The sequence below is a fragment of the Syngnathus scovelli genome, chromosome 15 (genome assembly GCF_024217435.2).
Source record: "Syngnathus scovelli strain Florida chromosome 15, RoL_Ssco_1.2, whole genome shotgun sequence".
NCBI classification, from domain to species: Eukaryota; Metazoa; Chordata; class Actinopteri; order Syngnathiformes; family Syngnathidae; genus Syngnathus; species Syngnathus scovelli.
Genome location: NC_090861.1, coordinates 10061094 through 10077639, shown reverse-complemented (window position 1 = coordinate 10077639; position 16546 = coordinate 10061094). Strand labels below are relative to the sequence as shown.

General features: G+C 39.2%; 1 protein-coding gene across 4 annotated transcripts in view; it reads left to right on the top strand.

Annotated features, from left to right (window-relative positions):
* The window catches only part of ska2 (spindle and kinetochore associated complex subunit 2), a 42493-nt gene extending 26824 nt beyond the window's left edge, over positions 1-15669 (top strand). Inside the window, exons 3-5 of one of the 4 annotated variants that reach the window (XM_068653259.1) lie at positions 11313-11489; positions 15037-15111; positions 15468-15669. In XM_068653259.1, coding sequence (XP_068509360.1) covers positions 11313-11489; positions 15037-15111; positions 15468-15470 — 255 coding nt within the window. In that variant the 3' untranslated portion in view covers positions 15471-15669. The other 3 variants (XM_068653258.1, XM_068653257.1, XM_068653260.1) reach the window with 3 other exon arrangements.
* Positions 15670-16546: the final 877 nt, after the last annotated feature.

Below are 16546 nucleotides of genomic sequence, written 5' to 3'. Positions count from 1 at the left end.
ACCACCAGTAAAATGTGTACTGACCATGGCATTACTGTCCTTGATTGGCCTGCCAATTCCCCTGACCTGAACCCCATAGAGAATTTGTGGGGTATTGTAAAGAAGAAGATGAAAGACACCAGACCCAACAATGCAAATGAGCTAAAGGCCGCTATTGAAGCACCCTGGGCATCCATAACACCTCAGCAATGCCACAGGCTGATTGCACCCATGCCACGCCGTATTGATGCAGTAATCCGTGCAAAAGGATTCCCAACCAAGTACTGAGCGCATCAATGGACATTTTCAAATGTTTGATTTTGTTTTGCTGTTATAAATCTTTTTTATTTACTTGGTCTGAGGAAAAATTTAATATTTTGAGATAGGATATTTGAGTTTTCTCAAGCTGTAAGCCATAATCAGCAATATTAAATTAATAAAAGGCTTGCAGTATTTCAGTTGATTTGTAATGAATCCAGACTGTATGACATTTTTGTTTTTTTCATTGCATTACAGAAAATAAAGAACTTTATCACAATATTCTAATTTTGTAAGACAGTCCTGTATTTTTGGTGAAAACGTTTTGTGTACTTTTTTTTTTACGTTTTGTATACGTGAAAAACTTTTGTGTACTTGCAGTAACGTTTTCTGTACTTCTACAAAAATGTCTCAGATATTTTTTGTTATTTAAAACACAAATACAAATCAAAATTACAAGTACGCATAACTTTTTTGCAAGTACACAAAACTTTCCTTCACTTACAAGTTACGACTCGAAAACCACAGATATTTGGTGAAAAAGGCGGAGCCAGCGGGCACTGATCTCAGAGCTGCTGAATCCACAACCAATCATCGGAGAGTGGCTTTTGGTCCCACAGCCAATCAAAGGAGAGTGACATTTCTCTGCAATACCAGTTGTTGAGGCGAAGACATCAATGGCGGCATCCGCACAAAGATGAAGTCACGTGACAAACGTACGGCCTGCGGGCCAGAACCGGCCCGCCAGGGGGTTTAGTCAGGCCCGGATAAATTTGCATTATTTAAAAAAATAATAATATAAAAATAATAAATAAAAACAATAAGGCGGCTCGGTGGGCACTGGGTAGCACGTCCGCCTCACAGTTAGGAGGGTGCGGGTTCGATTCCACCTCCGGCCCTCCCTGTGTGGAGTTTGCATGTTCTCCCCGGGCCCGCGTGGGTTTTCTCCGGGCGCTCCGGTCTCCTCCCACATTCCAAAAACATTCTTGGTAGGCCGATTGAAGACTCCAAATTGTCCCTAGGTGTGAACTGTGAGTGTGAGTGCGAATGGTTGTCTGTCTCTGTGTGCCCTGCGATTGGCTGGCAACCAGTTCAGGGTGTCCCCCGCCTACTGCCCGATGACGGCTGGGATAGGCTCCAGCACGCCCGCGACCCCCGTGGGGACTAAGCGGTTCAGAAAATGGATGGATGGATAAACTTCATTTTCTTTAAAATCTGCAGTTCCTATGTTGGTCACTAGATGCGTTGTGTTTTAGCCAGTTCAATCGCTTGACACACTTTTTCTTTTGGAACGGGCACCCTCATCAGCGAAAAAGAGAAACGTAGACACAGAGTGTCCGATTTTTCAAGAAAAAATTGACTCGGAGGTGAATGTCAAACCCGTGTGTCTGGTGTGCATGCAGCAGGTGTCGGTATTAAGAGTACGATATTCAGCGGCACTATGAAAGTCAGCATGGTGAAAAATACAACAGCTTGCACGGAGAACTGAGAAAACAGAAGTTAAATGAGGTCTGAGGAAACGGCAATCTGTTATCACCCGGAGCCAAGATGTCAGTGATGCTGCGGTGAAAGCCAGCTACGTAATTGCCAGACAAGTAGCATTAGCGTCAAAGCTATACTCTGAGGGGAAATCGGAGAATTTATGGAGAAAAAGAGTAAACCTGTTCAGGAATTACAGTGCCCGCTTCGGCTGCAGGACTTTGTATTTATGGTTGAATAATCTGAACAGAATGTTGCATAGACGCAAATTTTTTTTAACAGTATTGTGACAGCATATGTGCATTCAACTTAAAGCTTATGTTACGTTATGGGAGACGCAGATAGAAAGCAGAGACCCTGCTCATTTTCCCTGTCTCTGAGATCTGTGTGTAGAAAGCATTAATCCTGATGTGAAACAGTACAAAAAACAAGATTTCAGGCTTGCTGAGGTAGTTTGAGAAAGGATTTCAGGTCTTTAGCGAACTCGAGACAGAATTCACAGATTTTCGCTCACCATTTACAGTCAGAGCTTTTGATGTGCCTGTTGACATGCAACTTGAAATCATTGATTTGCAGTGTGATGTAGAATTAAAGGACAAATTCGCCTCTGTGGGCTTGGACACATTTTACAAGTATCTCTTACCACGCTATCCTAAATTGATAGCACTGGCTACAAAAACGTTGTCCGTGTTTCGGACTACCTACCTTTGTGAGCAAATTTTCTCACTAATGAACATTAATAAAACGAAGCTACACTCAAAGCTCACACATAATCACTTACATGAGATTCTGAAACTGGCTGCTCCTCAGGATATGACGCCTGATATTGATGCACTTGTGTCAGGTCAGGTATGGCGGCAGGTTACGGTGATGCTTCGCTGCGCTCACCTTCTTGCTCCACTCCATCGGTGACCTTACGGCGCAGGACCGAGCGCCCGCCCGGCCCGACACTGTCACAGTCTCAAGATGCTTCCCGAGCTGTTCCAACCACCACGCACGCGGTCACCCTACTGGGTGCTTCCTCCCCCTCGGGTCCGGAGCGGACAGAATCCTTTTCGCTGGATCCGAGGGCGGGTAGCGTATCACGTGGCCGTAGAAGCGCAGCTGTCGCTGCCATATCTGGCAGTTGACGCACTCCATCCCCACTCGCTCGAAAACCGTCTGGTTTGACACGCGGTCTCGCCAGTGGATCCCGAGGATCCGACAGAGGTAAGTGCACACAAAGGTGTTCAGTCTTCGCCTTTGCCCGCCAGTCATTGTCCATGGTTCACAAGAGTAAATCAGGACCGGCATGACCAGTGAGCGAAAGACTCGAACCTTTGTCAACGTGCTCAGATATCGGGAGCGCCAAACCCTTGTCTACGATCTCCACCTTCTCGGCCGCCACATCGGCTGACTCGATAGCAGCGTCCAGAAAGTCACCGAAGGCCTGGATCTTCGTCTTGATCCAGGAGACGCGCATTTCCAGCGGCTCCGCCTCCTCGCACAGCGGTTTAAGTGCTTCGGTCAAGACGTCCAGGGTCTCCGCAAAGATCACAGCGTCGTCAGCAAAGTCCGGATCAGTGATCCGAACATTGCCGAACGACGCCCCGCAGCCCGTCCTGTCTACAACGCGGTCCACAATCCAGTCCATACAAATGCTGAAAAGTGATGGGGCTAGTACGCACCCCTGCCTCACCCCAGTATCGCCTGGAAAGAAGTCTGAGTTGGTGCCTCCGTACTTAACTGCACTTTCTGTGTCGGAGTATAGAGCCGTGATGAGATGGACAAGCTGCGGGGGGATCCCGCGTAGCCCCAGAAGTCTCCACAGAGCATCTTTACTGACTGAAGCGAACGCCTTCTTGAAATCGATATAGGCTGCCAGCAGCTTTCTATCGAATTCTCGAAAGCGCTCGGTGAGGACACGAAGCGCGAGGATGTGGTCTACGGTTGATCTTTTTGGTGTGGTAGTTTCAAGTGCTGGCTAAAAAATGCCAAGTTTCAGGGGCAAGTACTGAGCAAGACTAAATTCTATGGAATGCTGCTTTGAACATTGCACAATAAAATAAACAAATGTGAATATTTGCACTAGTAATTGCTGTGAAAGTCAGAAACAGATTTACAAGAGAAGAGTATTGTTAAGTAACATGTTGTCTTATGCATGCCACATATGTTATCTATGTGCGTTTTTTTTTTTTTTTACATTTTATGCATTAACAAGGAAGAGGCCAAATTTACTTAATCAAATGTCTGTTTAAAACAGCTGCCATTTAAAATTTCAAGTGTGTGGCCTCAATTTATGTGTACAGAATTGCTTCCTAGATGTGGAAAATGGATTTTAAATTCATTGATTTCTAAATTTAGATGTGTATGATGTATTTTAACATGCAGGGCAGTGTTTTTAAGTTGCACAAAACTGTTGACTAAATGTTTTAAAACATTGTACAATCACTGTGAACAGTTTTTTTTTAAATGTATAATGCACTTAAATATCCATCCATCCATCCATCCATTTTCTATACCGCTTGTCCCCACGGGGTTTGCAGGCGTGCTGGAGCCTATCTCAGCCGTCATCGGCACTAGGCAGGGGACAACCCTGAACCGGTTGCCAGCTGATCGCAGGGCACACAGAGACGAACAACCATCCGCACTCGCACTCACACCTAGGGGCAATTTGGAGTGCTAAATTGGCCTACCAAGCATGTCTTTGGGATGTGGGGGGAAACCGGAGTGCCCGGAGAAAACCCACGCGGGCACGGGGAGAACATGAAACTCCACACAGGGAGGGTCGGAATTGAACCGGCACCCTCCTAACTGTGAGGCGGACGTGCTAACCAGTGCGCCACCGAGCCGCCTGCACTTAAATAACTATAATATGTATTTAATTATTAAATAAAACTGAGTAAAATGTAAAAGGACAATTCATTTAATGTAACGATTTTTATACTTTATTTCTTCTTTGCATTAATACAAAGAAAAAAAGTGGACTTCCTGGTAGCTCTATGTAATTTTGGAATGAGTTTACTGGTCTGGCCCCCTTGAGATCAGATTAAGCTGTATGTGGCCCCCAGACCAAAATGAGTTTGACATTGTAGTGGTACACTCCCCTCTCTTGTGTGCAGGCACCATGAGTTCGATTCCTACATATGACGGTGTGCATATGTTAGTGTGTGACTTTAAAAAAAACGAGTCACAAGTCAACATATCACGATAGAAGAGTGGGAACGTGAAATATAGTTTCTGTAAGTTGCAGTTTTCATGCGTGAAGGCATATACGTATTTCAAACTAATCGCGTGCTCTTGAATGCTCGGATGTTTCTTGCGTTAAAGAACAGTGAAAGGTAATGTTCTTATCAGACATGGAAAAAGAAACCTGCCTATTTAACTGTGGATCTCGGCACTTACCTTATTTTTCGGACTAAAAGTCGCTTCGGAATATACGTTGCATCAGCCATAAAATGCACGATAAAGTGAAAAAAAACATATATAAAGTCGCATTTTGGGGGAAATTTATTCGACAAAATCCAACACCAAGAACAGACATGAACGAGCAACAAAAGGCTAAACGATACGGTATGCTAACGTGACACAAACACAAACGAGAAGCTGAGAACGGACCTCATGTAACAATAACAGTTATTCAAATAACTATAACATAAATAACACCTTTATCAAACCATCTGTGTCACTCCAAATCATTAAAGCCATTGATCGAGTTGGTCCTCCTTTATGTAAACAAGTCCGACGTCAGCAGCGTGTTGCAGTTAAAAAATTTCTACTGGCCCATATAACAATATAGAAACTATGTATGAAATAACAATAATATAAACAACAATTTTATTGAACCATCCGTGTCACTCCAAATCAATAAATTCATCACAAATCTTCATCTTCCGTGTCATTTGAAAAAAAAAAACACAGCTGTTGACACAGGAACTACGTGCACTGCTGACGTCAGACAGATATCAAATAAATCTAATATAAACAACAATTTTAACAAACCATCCATGTCACCCCAAATCACTAAATTCACCGGAATATTCATCCTCTGTGTCAAAAAAAAAAAACAGCTGTCGATTCCGGAGCTACGTGCGCGCTGACGTCAGCCTCATTGTCAGTTGGCGGCTCCAATTATTCCACAGATCTATGTATATAACTATATTGTAGTGTTACCAAAGTAACAGGCAAGACATGGGTTTGATAACCAGCTCTTTATTTCACAAATCAAGAGCTCAACATGAGAGCCAACACACGCAAGCGCCCTGGATCGCTCTTTCTACCCCCCCGCTCCCTTCACGGCCTCCCTAGAAAATCGAAAACCACTGAAGTCTAACAACATACACGTTGCTACTCTAAAGAAACTATATAACAAATAACTATAACATGAATAACAAGTTTATCGGATAATCTGTGTCACTCCAAATCATTAAATCTCCCGACTTCGGAAGTCAGTGAATGGAACTCATTGTCAGTGAGGCTTCAATTATTCCACAGCCATAGTGCGCCCTCATGCGGTTTAAAATGAAAATGACATGTGAAGTGATCAACTATACTAGTAAGTAGTGTTAATGATCAACTAAAAATTTGTGAAAAAATTCACATATAAGTCGCTCCTGAATATAAGTCGCCCCCCCACCCAAAGTATAAAAAAAACGCGACTTATAGTCCGAAAAATACGGTAGCTCCACATACTTCAACGATTCACTCCGTTCCACTTTTAACTTATTCCAAATATTCATGACACCGTTGCTTACATTTTTTTCATTCCAAATGATGTGGATGTGGCCCCAAACAAACCGGAAGTGCCCCAGTTAAACCGGAAGTGACCTAAATTAAACCAGAAGTGCCCCAACTCAAACCGGAAGTGACCCAAATAAACCAGAAGTGACCTTATTAAACCGGAAGTGACACACACTAAACCGGAAGTGACCTCAGCTAAACTGGAAGTGACCTAAATTAAACCGGAAGTGCCCCAAATAAACCAGAAGTGACCTTATTCCAAGAAGTGCCCTAAATGAAACCAGAAATGATCTAAATTTAACATTTGCTCTAACATACAATTTTTGTCCGATTCAACCCGTTTCAACTTTTGAACTCCAAAGTGAACCTCTTGAACCCATAGTTTTCGTTTCGTTCCAAATTTCAAAACATTTTTGCGCAACTTTTTTTTTAAATTCCCAATCATTCTCTATGGGGAATCAACATTTGCTCTAACTTTTACAATTTTTGTCCGATTCAACCCATTTCAACATTTGAAACCCAAAAGTGAACCTCCTGAACCCGTAGTTTTCGTTTCGTTCCGAATTTCAAAATTTTTTGATGCAATTTTTTTTTCTAATTCCCATTCATTCTCTATGGGGTTTCAACATTTGCTCTAACTTTTGTCCAATTCAACCTGTTTCAACTTTTGAACTCCAAAGTGAAACTCTTGAACCCGTAGTTTTCGGTTTGTTCCAAATTTCGAAAATTTTTGGCGCAGTTTTTTTTTTTTAAATTCCCATTCATTCTCTATGGGGATTGAACATTTGCTCTCACGTCTATATTTTTCAACCGATTCAACCCATTCCAACTTTCAACTTTTCAACCTTGTCCTATCTATTCCACAACTTTCAACTTACCAAAAATTCCAATTTTGAAATTTTGAAATTCACACCAAATTCTCAAAAATTTCGTTTTTCACTCATGTCTAAATTTTTTAACCGATTCAACTCGTTCGAACTTTTAACTGTTCATCTTTTGCCGACCTATTTAACAAATTAACACTTACCAAAAATTCCACATTTTTAACCCTAATTTCTAAATTTTTCAACCCGTTCCAACTTTAAACATCATTCTGCAGCATTCCCCAAGTATTTATTCAACTTCTTCGCCTTCACACACAATTTCTCCAGGAATTGCATTTTCTAGTTATTCTACAAATTCCTCACTTATTTGATGCTTAACTAGTTCTACATACTTCAACCGATTCACTCCGTTCCACTTTTCACTTATTCCAAATATTCATGACACCGTTGCTTACATTTTTTTCCATTCAAAAAAATTTCCGTTTTCACAAAATTCACTAATTTCCGGCATATTTTTCCCCATTCATTCTTAATGGCAGATTCATCATTTTACATTTTAGTCGTTCCAGTTTGAAATTCACATCATTCAGCACATTCAAATCACATTGGGGACATTCCCAAAATTGCCAAATTCAAAAATTTCACGTTTTTATGTTTAAAATTTGCACAAAATTTCGCAAAATTTCACAAAATTTCGATTTTCACTTCTAATTTCCACATCTTTTAACCGATTCAACTCGTTCCAACTTTCAACTGTTCATCTTTTGCCTACCTATTCCACACCTTCCCACTTACAAAAAATTCAAAATTTTCACATTTAAAATTTGTGCAAAATTTCACAAAATTTCCTTTTTCAACCAATTCAACCCATTCTAAAGCATTTACATCTTTCCGGTTTGAAATTCACATCATTCAGCACATTCAAATCACATCGGGGACGTTCCCAAAATTGCCAAATTAAAAAATTCCATGTTTTCACGTTTAAAATTTGCACAAAATTTCACAAAAATTTCGATTTTCACTTCTAATTTCTTCGTTTTTCAACCAATTCAACTCGTTCCAACTTTCAACTGTTCATCTTTTGCCTACCTATAACACACCTTCCCACTTACCAAAAATTCAAAATTTTCAATTTTGAAATTCACATAAAAAACTTGTTTTTCCCTTCTATTTTCTACATTTTTCAACCGATTCAACCCATTCCAACTTTATTCACTTTGTTCACCTTATGCTTACCATATTCACCCCCTTCACCCCCACTTCCACTATGCTTACACAATTCCACCCTTGACTTCCACTTCCAGTGTGGCGGCCATCTTGGACTGACGCTAAAGTGCCCCCGAATGAACTCAGAATGAACCCGAAGTGCCCCAAATTAAACCGGAAGTGACCCCAATTAAACCGGAAGTGACCTCCGTTCCCAAAATTGCCAAATTAAAAAATTCCATGTTTTCACGTTTAAAATTTGCACAAAATTTCACAAAAATTTCGATTTTCACTTCTAATTTCTACGTTTTTCAACCGATTCAACTCGTTCCAACTTTCAACTGTTCATCTTTTGCCTACCTATAACACACCTTCCCACTTACCAAAAATTCAAAATTTTCAATTTTGAAATTCACATAAAAAACTTGTTTTTCCCTTCTATTTTCTACATTTTTCAACCAATTCAACCCATTCCAACTTTATTCACTTTGTTCACCTTATGCTTACCATATTCACCCCCTTCACCCCCACTTCCACTATGCTTACACATTTCCACCCTTGACTTCCACTTCCAGTGTGGCGGCCATCTTGGACTGACCCTAAAGTGCCCCCGAATGAACTCAGAATGAACCCAAAGTGCCCCAAATTAAACCGGAAGTGACCCCAATTAAACCGGAAGTGACCTCAGTTAAACTGGAAGTGACCTTTTTAAACCGGAAGTGACCCCAAATGAACCGGAATTGACTTCAGCTAAACCGGAAGTGTCAGGTTCAAAGTGCTAACTGAATATCTGTATAAAAGAAAAGGATCAGCAGACAAACACAAGTGAGGCAGAATATTGAGTTTTCTCGCGAGGAGTGAGATACAGATTGCTTTCTACAATCTGACTACACTAAAAATCTGTTTACATTCCTCGCTCTTTTTATTTGGAACGCCCTACCCACAGTGTGAGACGATTAGCCCCTGAGGGTAAGGGAAAAAAAAGATTGTGGTCTTCGTCTCGTAAGAAAAGAAACAAAAAGTAATGCACAAAGTGTTGCGTGCAGATATGGCTATATCAGCAAAACAGTTTAAGCAATATTCCGAGAGATAAAAAGAGAAAGTGATGTTCTTTAAGGAAGATCAGAAGGTTCATGATGCATCGTTTGATGTGATCTGTTCTGGTGGATGTCATTTTTCTGCTGAGATGTCAGCAGTATCTTGTTTGACACAACCGTCATCTCGCCCCTGACTCAGCCGTAATCCTTCTGTTCTGTTGCACAAGATAAGAATAAGCAAGGCAAAGCAGCAAGCATACTGAGCAGTAACATTATGAATAAGTACTCATTAGAGAACGCATGATAACATATATATACAATTTTTCTTACAGGAAGTGACTCCAAATAAATCGGAAATGACCTCAGCTAAACCGGAAGTGACCTAAATTAAACCAGACGCTACCTAATGAAACCGGAAGTGCCCCAAATCACCGGAAGTGACCTTTTCAAACCAGAAGTGACCCAAAATAAACCGGAAGTGCCTTAAATTACACCGGAAGTGCCCTAAATAAACTGGAAGTAACCTTATTTCATGAATAGCTAAATTAGCTCTAACCTTTGCTATTTTTGTCCGATTCAACCCATTTGAACCCCAAAAGTGAACATCCTGAACCCGTATATTTCGTTTCCTTCCAAATTTCAAACAATTGCTCAAACTTCTACAATTTTTGTCCGATTCAACCCGTTTCAACATTTTAAGTGAACCTCCTGAACCTGTGTATTTCGTTTGAACCCGTATATTTCGTTTCGTTCCAAATTTCAAAGATATTTGGCGCAATGTTTTTTTTTTTTTAGATTCCCATTCATTCTCTATGGGGATTCAACACTTGCTCTAACTTCTACAATTTTTGTCCGATTCAACCCGTTTCAACTTTTGAACTCCAAAGTGAACCTCTTGTACCTGTAGTTTTTGTTTCGCTCCAAATTTCAAAAATTTTTGGCGCAATTTTTTTTTTTAAATTCCCATTCATTCTCTATAGGGATTGAAATTTGCTCTAACTTCAACTTTTATCAACCGATTCAACCCGTTCCAACTTTCAACTGTTCATCTTTTGCCTATGTATTCCACAACTTTCAACTTACCAAAAATTCAAAATTTTCAATTTTGAAATTCATGCCAAATTCTCCAAAATTTCGTTTTTCAACTCTAATTTCTACATTTTTCAACCAATTCAACCCGTTCCAACTTTCAACTGTTCATCTTTTGCCTAACTATTTCACATTTTCCCACTTACCAAAAATTTCACATTTACAATTTTGAAATTCACCCAAAATTCTTCAAAATTTCGCTTTACACTACTCATTTCTACATTTCTCAAGTAATTCAACTCATTCCAACATCATTCTACAGCATTCCCGTAGAAGTTATTCAGTTTCTTCACCTTCACACGCAATTTCTCCAGAAATTGCATTTCTATTTGTTATTATTTTTTTTCATTATTATTGATATTATTGCCTGAGCAGCAACTGCTGCAAAGTCCCTCTTGTTTTTGCTGGAATTATTACGACCCGAGCAGCGACTGCTGCAAACTCCCTATTGTTTCTTTAGGAATTATTAGGGCTCAAAGTTAATCTACATTCCCACTTTTATCAATGGTTGTGACTTAATCATCCAATCATTTGGAAGTGAATACACAATATTTATGATCTCCAATGTGAAAGCGGGCAATCTTCAACTTGAATCAATCCACACATGGTTCCAATATTTTCCATCCCACAACACCCCACCTTGGCTTTAATAATCAAGCAGTTGGGACATTGAGCAGTTTAATGTTTTTACATCAACTAATGACTGACAAATTTCCTACAGGAAAACTCACTTGTGATGCTGGACAGACTGAGAGGCATTAAAGACAAACATCATAGCCTGTACTCTCAAATGACTGAGATTGCAGCTGCACAAAAAGTATCCATGGTTTCCATTCAAGACAACCTCAACAGTATCATTGCACTAATTCAACATTTTCAATGGACAACTGGTGTGGAGGTATGCACTTATCATTTTACGAATATAAGATTATACTGTGGAGGACCGAAAGGGACAAAATTAAATAACACCATGAAATGTTTCATATAAAATTCATTAATTAATTACATGCTTAATTAAATAATTAAATGTGGAATAAAATAAATAAATGTACATTAAATTATTTTGGTTTTCACCATTGAATAATTAAATAGATGTCTCATTAATCAAATGCTTCATCTATTAATTAAATATGGAACTTTGAAAAAAATCAATGTATGATGAAATGTGTCATGAATTCATTAAATTTCAATGTGAGAGCATCTCTCTGCCACAATACTGTTGTCTGCCTGACAGCGTAATTAATTAGTTTGTATTTTAATCCTTGCGCTATGCATTAGACATTGAACATAATTTGGGGATGGTATACTCTCATACTTACTCTTGTAGCAAGATATATTTTTTACAATTTGATGTACTGCTCCAAGCCTGTTGAACGATTCTAACTAAAAATATGTCATTATAGCCTCTGGATGTTGACCCATTATCTATGTCAAATTTTGTGAGGTTTTGGTAAAGAGTGTGGCTGTTGCGGTACCGCAAAATCTGATGATGCCCATAACAATAAAACTGCTGTAACTTGACCCAGAAGATCCTAGCTTCTTCAAATTTTATGCAATTGATGATAGTCCAGGCCTGAAGACCATAAACGTATTTTTCATCATAGAGGTAGCAAACCCTACTGGCCACAGGAAGTTTTTTCTATAATGTATTTCTGCTAATTAACCTACTATAGGTATAGGTAAGAGAATGGTATCATATACCCTTGTCATATAGTATTTCAGAAACTCCCAATTGTTGTTCCAGGTCTGAAGACGGTACAACCTAAAATTGAAATCAACCGGATAATTTTTTTTTTCTTGAATGTATTTCTGCTAATTAACCTATAGGTATAGGTAAGAGAATGTTGTCATATACCCTTGTCATATAGTATTTCAGAAACTCCCAATTGTTGTCCCAGGTCTGAAGACGGTACAATCTAAATTTGAAATCAATAGGATGAATCCTCTCGGACAAGGGTGCAAAAATATGACGGCTGTAAATGTGCGAAAATGGGCCAAAATTGGACATTCAAAAATTCTTAAATCTTGTTCATTCTGGCTGCAATTGACTAGTTTGTATGTCTCGGGTTGCTAAACATTCATGCCAATTTCCGTAGGTCTTGATCAGGGATGGGTCTACAACCTTTATTATCAAAAGAGCCACTTTGCCCCCTTTTCTGCGAAAAAAGAGCTGCAAAGAATAAGAGACCTTGTAAACTTTTAAAAGTTTTCCTCTTTTATTAATTTTGTTACACCCACTGAATATAACAACAGAAGTGCAGTGTGCATTTGTAGGTGTAGTTTGAAATAAATTAAACTTTGAACTGTAGGCCTATTTAAGTCCTTCCTATATTTGTGTAAAAGTTAAATATAAACTACCACACTTTAATATAAATGAAACATTTAGCTGCAGCTTAAAAAATAAATATAAAATTGGGAGTGTCTTTGACAAGTCTATGTCAGTTTTTTTCTGGTCCTCTTTCTGGTTTTTTGCTCAGCTTGCAATCAAGTAAGCATCTGAACATAAAAAAACTACATCATCTGATCAGTCTGAAATAAATGTTTGCGTTTTGTGGGGGAAAAAATGCCCTTTAATTGCTATTTTTCTTGCCTATGACTTCTGTGTCTGAAGTTTGCTGCAGATTTTCCTTATGTCGGGGCTGTAACTTAGTACCGTATTTTTCGGACTACAAGTCGCGTTTTTTTTTTTTTCATAGTTCGGGTGGCGGGGCGATTTATACTCTGGAGCGACTTATATGTGAAATTATTCACGAATTTTCAAAATTCAAAAATCCGCGATGTAGTGAAATCGCAATAAACAAACCACGATGTAGCAAGGGATTACTGTAATTTGAACTGCAACTGACGTCAGCGGCGCGGCGCACATGCGGCGGTTGTTTACATAAAGGATTAAGGATTCGATCACGAGATTTAATGACTTGGAGTGACAGAGATTGTTTGATTAAATTGTTTATAATTGGAATAATTTGAACTGCTTCGACGTCAGCGGTGTGCGCCGTTGATTTCATAAGGGATGATCGATGAATTTAATGATTTGCAGTGACACCGATGGTTTGATAATATTGTTGTTTATATAATAGGAATTTGATATATACTTTATTTATCGTTATATGGGCCTGTGGAATAATTTGTACTGCACCTGACGGGTCTGACGTCAGCGGCGCGGCGCACACGCCGCGTTGATTCTATAAAGGACGATCGATGGATTTAATGATTTGCAATGACACCGATGATTTGATAATATTGTTGTTTATATAATAGGAATTTGATATATAATTTATATAATCGTTATATGGGCCTATGGAATAATTTGAACTGCAACTGACGACGAGTCTGGCGGCGCGGCCCACACACAACATAAAGGATGATCAATGGATTTAATGATTTGGAGTGACACAGATGGTTTGATAAAAGTGTTATTTATGTTATAGTTATTTGAATAACTGTTAATGTTACGTCAGGCCCGTTCTCAGCTCTTCGTTTGTGTTTGTCACGTTAGCATACCTATCGTGTAGCCTGTTGTTGCTCGTTCATGTCTGTTCTTGGTGTTGGATTTTGTCAAATACATTTCCCCCAAAATACGACTTATACTCAGGTGCGACTTATATATGTTTTTTTTCCCCTTTATTGTGCATTTTATGGCTGATGCGACGTATATTGAGGAGCGAAATATAGTCCGAAAAATACGGTACTTAAAATTTTGAAATTAGCTGGCATCAACTCAAACTCCATGATAACTGCCCAACAAAATAAGCTAATAACATGAATAAAAATGGATTAAAAATGAATCCCATTTATTTATGTTTGGGATTTTTTCAAAGGGAGCCGCTCCAATGAGGGTGAAGAGCCTCAGGTTGCAGACCCCTAGACTAGATCAAACGGACCAGGATTGTTTTTTGTTTTGCCACCAGCCATTTTGTTTTCATTATTTATAACAACTTTAAAATATAAAAAATTTTCACCAGGGTGAGTGTGCAAAGTTTCCCTTTACGGAAAAAAATGATTCTTACAAAAACAATAGGGACTTCCAAGCGGTCGCTGTTTGGTTCTTAATTAATTGAACTAAACTAAGCTGCACATCATGGAGGATAATACCATAGACTGGATCATTGTCTTGAAAAAGAATGAAGGGTAAAATGTACGTATGAATAAATACTTTTAAGATGAAGGCCTGGAAAAAAAATAAGCGACAGCCTTCACTGCTTGGCTTCCATCTTTTTTACTAGTGGTTATGATGTCAAACGTTAAATATACGATGAATTCGGATTGTATGTTCATTTAATAATTTGGTAAGTTCTCTTATATACCTGTACTTTATTTTTAAATGCATTTTTGTCATGTAAAACACACTGTGCTTCCTTGTTTATGCATCGTGCTAGATTAATAAAGCTGCCTTACCTTAACCTTTGGTTAATTCAATTTATGTTTGTGTCAATCAATGACAGGTTCACTGCATGGCTCAGTCAGTGCAGCAGTTGAAACAGCTACTAGTTAACAATGTTGGTGAGACCACTCCTGAGGTAAGACCCAGTGTTTTGTCTATCAATTGGCATCTACATTTACAAAAATTTACAGGCTTTTGCAAGCTGAATTGTTTTTATGTCATTATATATTCAGTTGATATTGATAAGGGTTCATTTGACTTACATTACCCCTGAAGTCCACATATGGGGTATCACCTCTGCCGCTCATCCAAAAAGGAGATCCTTTAAATGGCCACACTCAGCGCAAGGGTCAGCCTCCTTGCTGGAAGTCCAGTGCTTCCAATCTTTTCAACAAGCCAACTTCCGGGAATTTTGAGTCTTATGGGGGAATCTAAATAAAAAAGTCTGTAAATACTAAAAATTGTGTGTTTGTTATTGTTTTTTCTTCACAGTGACTAAGGTGTTGAGGATGAATGGCTCGGCAGCACCTGTTTTTGATCACACTGCTTAAGATTTTACCCTCCACAACCCAACATGAATCAATAACTACTAACAATTAACAATCTACAGAATATTGTATATATATGTATATGTATTTTTCTCTTTAGTTTTTACTGAATATAATATTTGAATAAATTTACTAATCTGCCAAGATCAGATTTTTAAGGAAGTGTTTTTGTTTTCAAGTTGCAGAACTACATTATACAGGATGTGAGGTATATTCCCATTTATACATATAGTTTGACATTGCAAATAGGCTTACTACAAATACAATAAATACTACAAATACAATAAACTTAAAACCTAAATTTAAAGTTACAGTATGATAATAAACTGATTGACATATAGACCTTCTGGCGCTTTTCAAGGAGAGAAGACAAAAGATTGCATGCCCCCACCCAGTTTATGGTTGCTTGGAGGTGTTATCGGTTCCTGGCTGGAGACGAAGGGAATTGCACCTTATTGTGACCATTTGCCTCAAGGGGAACAGAACCCACAGAGGTATTTGTGATTAGTTAATTTGCATATTCAGGCTGTGCCCTAAAAGAGAGGATCGCAGGAGCAGGGGGAACACACACAGGAGGACATGATGTATGGGGAGACTTCATGACATCAGCTTGAGCAGGAAAAATCTAACCAAAGATAGCTGTATCAGAGGCAGAGGCGATTGCTCTAAGACTCAAAGGAAAGTGCAGCTTCTCGTATAATGTAAAAAAAAAAAAGATCAAATATACATTGTTGCGTGTACATGTCATTGACTAAATATGTGCTTGAAGGCGCTCAACATTTGTTCGGAATCAGCTTCTTATCACTGGTAATGCGGCTTTCCTCTCACTCATTCTCACATCTTCACAGTGCTTTAAACAGTGTAGACACTGGGTGTCCACCGAGTTCAAGAGGGAAGCAAAGAATGCAGCGAAACGAGACGAGTCATTGGATAAATGCTGGGCTTTGTCCCGCCATCGGACGCCCAGCATCTCCGGGGGTCTCCAGGGCAGTGGGCTGGCCTCGTTCGACCCGGACTCTCGGC